The sequence below is a fragment of the Triticum aestivum genome, chromosome 4D (genome assembly GCF_018294505.1).
Source record: "Triticum aestivum cultivar Chinese Spring chromosome 4D, IWGSC CS RefSeq v2.1, whole genome shotgun sequence".
In the NCBI taxonomy this organism is placed as follows: Eukaryota; Viridiplantae; Streptophyta; class Magnoliopsida; order Poales; family Poaceae; genus Triticum; species Triticum aestivum.
Window position 1 is genome coordinate 275,905,415 of NC_057805.1, and position 9,487 is coordinate 275,914,901.

General features: G+C 45.0%; 1 protein-coding gene across 3 annotated transcripts; it reads right to left on the minus strand.

Moving 5' to 3' along the window:
• Window positions 1-471: 471 nt before the first annotated feature.
• LOC123097453 (lysine-specific demethylase JMJ25) lies at window positions 472-8,418 on the minus strand. 3 transcript variants are annotated; one of them, XM_044519190.1, is made up of 13 exons: window positions 7,680-8,405; window positions 7,387-7,529; window positions 6,106-6,205; window positions 5,558-5,690; window positions 5,424-5,478; window positions 4,549-5,314; window positions 3,869-4,198; window positions 3,307-3,678; window positions 3,151-3,223; window positions 1,389-1,474; window positions 1,143-1,262; window positions 969-1,039; window positions 472-846 (listed from the first exon to the last, which is right to left on the minus strand). In XM_044519190.1, the coding sequence occupies exons 1-13, from the start codon at window positions 8,034-8,036 to the stop codon at window positions 747-749; spliced, it is 2,706 nt and encodes a 901-aa protein (XP_044375125.1). In that variant the 5' UTR covers window positions 8,037-8,405; the 3' UTR covers window positions 472-746. The 3 variants fall into 3 exon arrangements, 1 of the variants encoding a protein (XP_044375125.1); XR_006447216.1 differs by lacking the exons at window positions 472-846; window positions 969-1,039 and adding an exon at window positions 1,579-1,900 and having other exon boundaries at window positions 1,163-1,262; window positions 7,680-8,418; XR_006447215.1 differs by lacking the exons at window positions 472-846; window positions 969-1,039 and adding an exon at window positions 1,571-1,900 and having other exon boundaries at window positions 1,163-1,262; window positions 7,680-8,418.
• Window positions 8,419-9,487: the final 1,069 nt, after the last annotated feature.

Genomic DNA, 9,487 nt, shown 5'->3' on the forward strand with positions numbered 1-9,487 from the left:
ATGGCTTTTCTTTTAACAGGGAGTCGAGGATCATGTTGCAGGACACTAGTTTCTTGGATGAAGAAAGTGGCCTCTTGGATGACGAAAGAAGTGGTTCATCAACAAGCAGATGGAGATCAATGAGCACAACAAAGGTGGTGATTGATTCATTATGTATGGCTGTGTATGAATTGGTAAATTTTATCTTGGCTTGTGTTGAATTGCGGTTTATTTTGGTTTGCGTTGAATTAATTGTGTGCTATATTATGTACATGCATGTGTTTGGGGGTCAAATTTGCCCATGCTATAACGTCACTATTAAATCTAACCTGTTTGTTTTGTTTGTATGAATGTAAGCTACTCCCTCCGTTCCAAAATAGATGACCCAACTTTGTACTAACTTTGTAAAGTTAGTATAAAGTTGGGTCATCTATTTTGAAACGGAGGGAGTAGAACACAACAAGGCCAAACTCAATATTACTCGACCCAAAATTGTCTGAAATTCTCTTCAAAATGGCGGAAGAGCAGTTATCAATCATACTCTCATTGTAATGTTCATTAATTGCTCGACACATTATTTTTGTTGACATGAGCACAGCCGTTAGTCCTAACCCACAATATACAGGTGAGGTCAATACTATCTGACAAGAGTTGTGAATGTGTTCCTTTCGGGACATGGTATACTACATGTACAATTTGCTATATCTACTTCACATGGGTTTCAATTTCAATTTTACATCCCGCATCTCCTGAGGGCCTGTAGAATGTCAACCACAAGACACCTTTCGTTGTTTAGTGACTCTAGCCAAGTTCTCTGAAACCGCCCGGGTTAGGTTCTGATCCTCAAATCTGATATCCCGATTAAACCTGAGAAAGGCACATGATACTGGGTTTATAAGCAGCATAGATCAACTAAAGGCGTATGGAAAAAAGGAGGTGAAGATCTCTACAGTTCTACGCTCAAGGATATAAAAATTAAGTGCACCTACTTGGGATCAAGGGTTATTTTCTGAATTTCTTTGACAGCGGAACTTGCTGCATATAGAGCTATCTTTCCAACCTGCATGTTTGATGACAAAACTCGTAAGGTTCCTTTTTGTTCCGAACAGTAAGTGGCATAGGCATAAAGCAACTGCTCGATGACCAGCTCAGTTGTGAGGTACCTCAAGCATCTTCAGTTTTGCATTATGATGATTTGGCAGGCAGCGTATCTCTTGGCCCATACGAGCCGACTCCCGCAAACTCTCAGGCGACAAAAAATCCAGAGCCAACTGAACCGTAGACTGAACCATTTTTAACAAAAGACAATGTAACTATATTTGCGATGAACCATTTCAAAGAGTATATCATCCAAAGCAGTAAGGTTCAGTATAGCAATCTGAGATAGCACAAAATCACTAGAAGCATACCTGGAGATTTTTTACTTGGTAGGGACAGCCAGCTGGAATAAAAACAGCCTCGCCAATATGTTGTTCAAATGTCCGAGGTTCAATTCCTGTAAGAACGTACAAATACAGGTGACATAACACAAATTAAAAATATACAAATAAGATGCAGCTAAATCATTAGTCTGCCTCGTATGAGATATTACTAGCATACTGCTTGGACTTCGACAATTCGCCAAAAGGGGGGATGTGATTTCTTGCCACTGCTTACTTGGGCCTTCGACAATTTGCCTCTGGCTACTTTGCAATTGATATTTTGCACTTTTTAGTTGGGACTTTGAGGATTTGCCTCTTACAGGTGGGCCCACATGAAATCCCCAAATTGCCCATGTCCTCGATCAACCAAGCCAACAGGCAAGCTCTTCCTGTTTGTTCATTCCCCATCTCTCTTGTGACTTGCCACGGGGAGCGGATCCGGAGTTGGCGGCCATGGTCGCGCTGGCCAACACGACCAGGAGCCATGCAGGTCCACATCTCTGCATCACAGTCCCCCCGTCAGACCAAGATATGATGCCTCTGGCTCTATCCGTCGCCGGTGAGCAATCCACACAGAAAGTGCTAGATTGATTATTCCATGGCAGCACGGCAAGCATGCAAGCAGCTGATCAATTCTTCCATGGAAGCAAACACGGGATTTTGTGACGCTAATACACATCAGTGATTTATCCTGCTCCAAGCGCAAGGACTATGTGTTGCATCAGCTGTCGTTCAGAACACAAGAGTATACCCGGCTGACCACTGTGGAGCCAAGAGGTGCGAGCAGCACCAGCAGCACTACGTGCAGCAGCGGCAACCAGCAGTACCTGTTGTAGAACCAGTAGGTGGCCACGGCGGCGAACAAGGGCAGCACAGGGCAGGCGGGGCGTGACTGGCAGGGCTGCTGAAGCATTTGCCAGCGCCGTTCCGCTCCCCAGCCGCTGCGGCACGCTCGGCTACACACGGTTCAGGGACGCCGCTGTCACCGTGCAGGCCCTCGGGCTTCCTCTACGAGGGCCACCTATCGCTCGTCTCCACAGTGCCGGCCGTGCTAGTTCACGCCCACCCAGGACCTACCATGGGACCTCCTCTACAAGTTCATCTTCATTGGCGCCGGCAGAGAGAACTCGAGAGGTGGAAGAGCTGGGACATTGGGGATTTCTACTTAATTTTCTGCCTCTTCAGTCAAACAGGCACAAGGGTATTGTTGTCCACTGTTTTGTGCATATATTATCTAAAACACTTGTAACTACTACTATTGTTTTTTACTGAAAAAGGGAAAATCCTCAAAGTCCCAACTAAGAAGTGGCAAAATATCATTTGCAGAGTAACCAGTGGCAAATCATCAAAGTCACAAGTAGTGGCGAAAAATCATATTCCCCGCCAAAAAGGATGTAGATAGAAGTATCAGGTTGGGATTTCCCAGTAAACAAGACCTAACAAGCAGACATTTGGTTGCTTTCTTTCAAGCAAAGAATTGGTATAGTTACATTTATTGATTCGGTAGGAATTTACTCCCTCCGTCCCATAATGCACTAGTCAAAAAACGTCTTACATTATGGGACAGAGGGAGTAGATGGCACATCATCTGCTTGATGTGGTATTGCAATAAAGTAGTATTATGGATTGCCCAAGTCTGAGAAGTTGGCAAAGTAAATGAAATAAGCTGCTATTGTGCATCAGTGAAAGGAAGTCGGTAACTATTACATCTACCAACTTCAAAGTGATAATCTTTATTTGGTGTACTTACCATATTGATCCTTTAATACCCTTTTATGATGCTCCCTGAGATATACAGCTTGATCATAAATAGGATGCTTCACCTGAAACCAAAGAAATAGTATTCTCAACATAAACATACAAAAGTGGTTCAACCAAATTTGGCAGAGTAGTGAGAAGTAATTACAGAGAGCATCGCCTGACTGTTATTTGTAAGTTCCTCCCAGTTAGAAGCTAAATATTTATTCAGCATCGGCACATCCTGCCTGCGGAAGACATCCCAAAGAGCACCAGGCTGAGATCTTTCTACACCATTAGTTTTTGGTTGCTCTGAATGTGATGAACTCAATAGTTCAGCAGAAGAGCCTACAGAAGGGCTCCAAGACTTAGAAACTGTGTGTTCAGGTGATTGTTCCCCCATATCCAGATTCAAATTTTGCACAGGTGCATGAGCATTTACATGCACTGCCATCCCATTAGCAATCCTTTCCGGCCGCTCAGGTTGTAGACTCTTTGGACATAGGTAACGCATTTCAGCTCTATGCATTAACATGTGTACCTATATACAGAAAAAACATAGCATTAGCCATGTGGTGTATTTATTGTATTTCATTAATTTATTAAATTGCCAAGAAACAGATCAAAAGGTAAGTTGCGACATCAGCCAGCATTCTCTAGTAAACGGATGTTTGACTTCAGTAAAACGAAAAGAAATTTGAAGTGTAAATTATAGCAAAAGGGCAACTTACCACATCACCCATCTTAACCATCAGATTTGTCACTGAATCGCTTTTACCAGGTTGTTGCTGCCTTCCATATGCAATAAGCAGCTTTAGGCCTACTTCAGACTGTAGGGCATCCGGGGGTAACTTAGCCGCAAGGTTAAGAAAGCCCCACTTAGAATGGATAAAGTCTACTAAGGGAAAATTGACAATGAACTCTGGTCGCTGGCATAACAGAAACTCCTCTAATACGCTCACTGGAGGCCAATCTTTCAGTTTCAGCATCATTAACTTGCCATCTTCTCCCTTGTGACCATCTGAATAACCTTTGATAAATTGGTTGAGCTTGATATGCACCTGATTTTTTTTGTAAAGCAGCATATAGATTTTAGGATAGACATAGTACACAAAAGGTGTTTAGTTTTCTACTATCTTTCCTTTTCACTTCTTCAGTCATGATTATAGGATGGGGTAATGATGTTTAAGAAATCCTTGTACAAACAAAAGTAATTTTCATCACCGACATCTCTCTTGGGGTAAAGTAATGCTTCTTACAGTCAAAGCCGACTAGCAACAGTAATATTATAAGTAATAGCATGCCAATTCAGAGTCTATAAACAGAAGTCGCAGTGATAAGATCATTTCAAATAGAAAGTGAACAAGTGTTAGTTAGATAGATAAACTAGTAAGTAATACTCCCGTTTTACCTCTGATTGGTTTGAGCAGTCCACAGCTTTAACTATGGCATTTTCATCCAATTTTTCATCCATGATCTCCTGGATTCCTCGCCAAATACTTAACGGGTCCCAACTTGATGATAAAGAAGGCTCAAATGCATTCCTAATAATTACAGGCTCCCCATTTATCCAGTGTTTACGGAAATGGACAATACCCTCGTATTTTAAGTTCTCCAGTACAGAAGAGTACACAGAGTTCCCATCAATACCATCACTATCTGAACATTTTGAGAGACCAAAGTTATGGCGACCAATTGAGTCCAATCTTCTGCTATCGTTACAGGATGAGCATCCATTCTCAAGATCATGTGCTTTGCAACCATTAACCATTTCTTGAGAACTCTTTACAAGCTTACCAATCCAGTTTATTTTGAATATTCGCCTTAATACCAGCTTTGAGGAGCCACAACCGCCAGCCTCATGAGGCCCACATGTGATGCTGCCATCATTGTTGACTCTCCATGTAGGAAACAAAGATCTGATGCCAATATCATTTGCATCTATCGGCTGTGGGAACAACTTATCGTTGACACTTGCTGCAGATGGTTCCAATCTTGCTCTGTCACTCGCACTATCTTTATTTGTCTCCACCACAGGACCTTTACTTTCAGCATATTCTCCTCTGACTACATTTGTCTGAGAGCGCCTAATGTCTCGACAACAGTCGAGGCATAAGTCATACAAACATCTTGGACAGTGTCGATGATAATCAAACACTGGCACTTTGCAAAAGTCACTGCAGAAAGGTAATTTATAAGGTATTACACTATAGCTTAAAATTATATTGTAGGAATAATAAAATCCCAATGATAAAAGCAACAGATAGAAGAATGCAAAAGCAGTACCAGCACATTTGCTCATCAGAATTCATCTTTGCCCTAATGATGTCCATCTTGGGCCCTATTGCATATAATATGTTATGGTGCTGTTTGAAACATGCAGAGTTACACAAAGGAGGGTAAGAGGGAAAATAAGGTACCATAAGCTCTTGTTTCAACACCTATTTCAAAGCATTGGTCGGAGTAAATCTGCTTTAGCACTGGAAGAACATATGCCAAAATGCTATGAAGATATTTCAACTTATCTACAACAGATATCTCCTGCACCCTTGCCTTAAAAGAACAAAAGAAGTGTTACATAAGAAAACTCAGTAGAGGATGGAAATCAAATACATGGAAAGAGAAAAGGAAGAAAACTCCCAACAGGCATATTTGGTTGGATGTCACATGTTGAAACACCTAAGTTAACCAACTTGTGGCATGCCACAGCTTAGGCAATGTATGACAAAAAGATGTGTCAACTACATGTGGGGCATAGTGATCAAATAGTGGAACATGTTACAAGTTTGGCAAAGAAACAAACACTAGGCTAAGAAAGTCAAGTTGGCTAACTTGATGTTGCAAGCTGTGCAAATTGTGGAATTTGACTCGGTTAGAGCTATGGTTTAGCATCAAGAGGGCAGTTTTGCAAAAGCAACAGTAAGAATTGCTCAGATACCCTGCCATCAACCAAACATGCCCTACATACCTTAATTAAGTTGTCTCCTTGTAAGCAAACTTTGCAGTTACAAATGCCACGGCATGCTGGACAAACCTTTTGAATATCATCTATTGCAATGTCAGAGTACCTACATTACATATTCTATTAGTAAGGAAAAGTAATAATGAGTCTGTAATCGAATCTATAAAGCCGAAATGGCCAAGTATGCACACCGTACAGTGTAAGGTGCCAGCATACGCAAATTTCTAACATGCTAACCAAGCATAACCAATAGCCACAAAAACAAGGTGCTTCCTTGAAAATGCAACAGTCCCCACGGTGAAACTAAAATTGATCTTGAGCAATATATTTTTGAGATCCTAATGAACTCAACATCATGAAAATATTTTTCAAGTCAAGCGCACTCTCATTTTCATATGATCACTCAAAATAAAAACAAGATGTTACTGATCAGAAGTCAGTGGCTCGACAGAACTGTTTCTACTGTGACCCAAAATATGAGGGGGACTAGTAAACCTGGACGGAGGTAGTACATGTTATTGTTAAGACCCAACACAGAACCATTAAACTCTAAGCAAGAAAATATTCTTCCTGTTTAGCCAGCTCAAAGAGCATGAAACATTAGCTGTTTGTCTGTCACCCTGAACACCTATTCATCCCACAACCGTTGCAACTGATCCTCTTAGTCCTTAGCAACTTTTTCCAATGTGCACAGCCGGTGCATGCTCCACTTCCCACACTGACTGTTTCTCATACACTGATTGTGGAGTTCATAACTTGTGTTACCCGCATCATTGCCGTCAGCATTGATCGCCATCCCAGTTCTTTGACGGTGTCTCTCCATCAAATTGGTAGTGTACCAAAAAGGTGTGTTTGTCCTTGATATTTTGTATAAATGTAATTGGGTGAGATCAGATCTGATTCTCTTTTCAATTAGGCCATATTGAGCTTGTTCTTAAGAAGGGACCGTCAGAAAAAATAAATCACATGGGTTGTGGAACATTAACTTTCTATTGTCATGAACCAAGATAATGATTAATTTTTCCTTTAAAAGGCCAAGGCAGAGGCTATGCTTCTGAAATTACAAGACAAGACACTAACCAGGAACATCTCTATGTGCTTCAGCAACATGTTCCAACAAGAATGCCTTCCTCTAGGATTTGAACCAACATGTTATGAGCCAACATGTTCCTATGATTTGGCAGTTCCTATGGACAAGTGCCTTCCTCTAGGATGGAACTATTTTTGAATCAAGATTGACACTCTTAATAATAAGTGTAGAACAGTATAATCCATATCGCAATATACCATCTGGAGATGCAGCCGCCGCAATACCCCCTCCTGTCACAGCTGGTACACCAAACGGCATTGACACTCCTCCGGCATTGGTGGCAACTCGTCTTCACCTCCGCACAGCCTTGCAGCCCTACAGAGGCTCTCCCGACTAGCTCCTGCCGTCACCGACATGTATCACCAACCCTGATCAGCACCCAAAGCAGCGCAAGCCACACACACACACACACACACACACACGACGAGAGAGAGAGAGAGAGAGAGAGAGAGAGAGAGAGAGAGAGAGAGAAGAGGTAAAACCAACTGACGGCTGCGGTGTGCGAGCCGATAGCATTGGTGAGGGGCAGCCCCCTCCGCACCGCCGGCTCCGCCACGTAGACAGGCTCCCCGACGACGCTGCCGTAGAAGGGCCTCGCGACAGCCATTGGCAGGGGCAGGTCAGCGTCGGCATCGGAGTCGCCCTCGCGGGGCTGCGCGTAGGAGGCGGCCGCGTAGGAGGGGGGGGACCTGCGGAGCGTGGCGCGTAGCGCGGAGGAGGCGGCGCGCTTCTTGGCCTGGACGTAGTGCTTCTCGCAGACGGTCTTGTCGGGCATGGAAGGGGCGCTGCAGCGCCACTGCTTGCCGTCGGAGCGCTTGCAGCGGAGGTCCTCCGGCACGGCGTCCATCCCCCCGGACCGTCACGCCTCCATGGGCGGATCCCAGGGGAGGGGGTTAGGGTTTGGGGAGGAGATCGGGGAGGGGAAAGTGGTGGCGATGGTGGCGGTGGCGTATAAGTGGTGGTTGGGCTCCGTGTTGTAATTTGGAGCTTTGCAATGGGCTGCGCTGCAACAAGTCTCCATCCATCTCCGGCCCTGCCCTGCCCCGCCCTGCCCCGGTGCCTCCCCCTCCCACTGCTGTGCTGTGCTGTGCTAGGCTAGGTTGGTGGTGGTGGTGGTGGAGTAACTCCCCTTCCTATTTGGTGGCGGGTGCCTTTGCCTTGCCTGCGTGTCCGGGTACGGAAGGAAAAGCAGCATCTGCGTGTGTGAGCAGGGGAAGGAAGAAAGAAAGCCACTGGCAGGCAATCAAGCCGTGGCGGAAGGGGTTGCAGGGGGGAGGCGGTCTGGTTCGGCGGTATTTCTGGCTGGCCGTGCTCACCTCGCCTTCCTTTTTTTTAGGGGACCTCGCCTTCCTTCGTGTGGGCGGGAGGAACGGAAAAACGCTGCGTGCCCAGTCACATAGTCATATACGAGGATCGGCCATTCACCCTCAAACCGCCCCATCCTGTCGCACGATCCGGACGTGTTTTACCATCTAACGCAGTTTTGTATTCGTGTGTTGACGTTTTTTTCACGCGAACGGGAAGCAAATCAGGGGCTTTGTCGGCGTCCGGACCGCTGTCAGTCACGCACGCCTCCGACAACCCTTGCACACCCAAACCCTCTCTCTCGCTCGCGCCCTTTCCCGCCCGAAGCGTCAGTGCCGCATTCATGTTGGTCTAGAGCAGACGCGACCTCTCTGTTGAACACAATATCTGGCGCATGTGTACGCGGTCGTAACTTGTGTAGTTACAAGATATTCGGTTTGTTACTATTGTACATATCTCTATCTCCTTCCTCCTCGTATATCTCCTTTCCAGTTTGGTTTAAACCACCGAGACCTTGTACCACAAATCATCATCAATATATAAACATGTGGGCTCCTAGTGTATGGGAGTTGAGACACTTTACCCATTGTCTAACATAGTATACAGAGCAGGCTTCTGTGCAACATCTAGCTCGCACCCATCCACCTTCCATCGATCTCCCTTGCAGCCTCCACCAAAACCCTAATCTTCGCCGAACCTCCCAGCAATCATGTCATCTTCCACCTCGGCCATCAGCTCCGGCCTGAACAACAATACATCTGAGCCACTTACCCATAGCAAAAACATTCTTTGGTGTGCCCATGCCAGATCCCAGGTCATGGGCGCCGGCCTCTATGGCTATCTTGATCAAACTACCCAAGAACCCCCACAAACCATCACAACCAAAAACTCCAAAAGGAAGGAACATGTCGTCCCAAACCCTGCCTACCCCCTGGCTCATCCAAGATCAGCAGATAGTCGCCTACCTTCTCAAAAACCTCTCCAAGGAAGTCC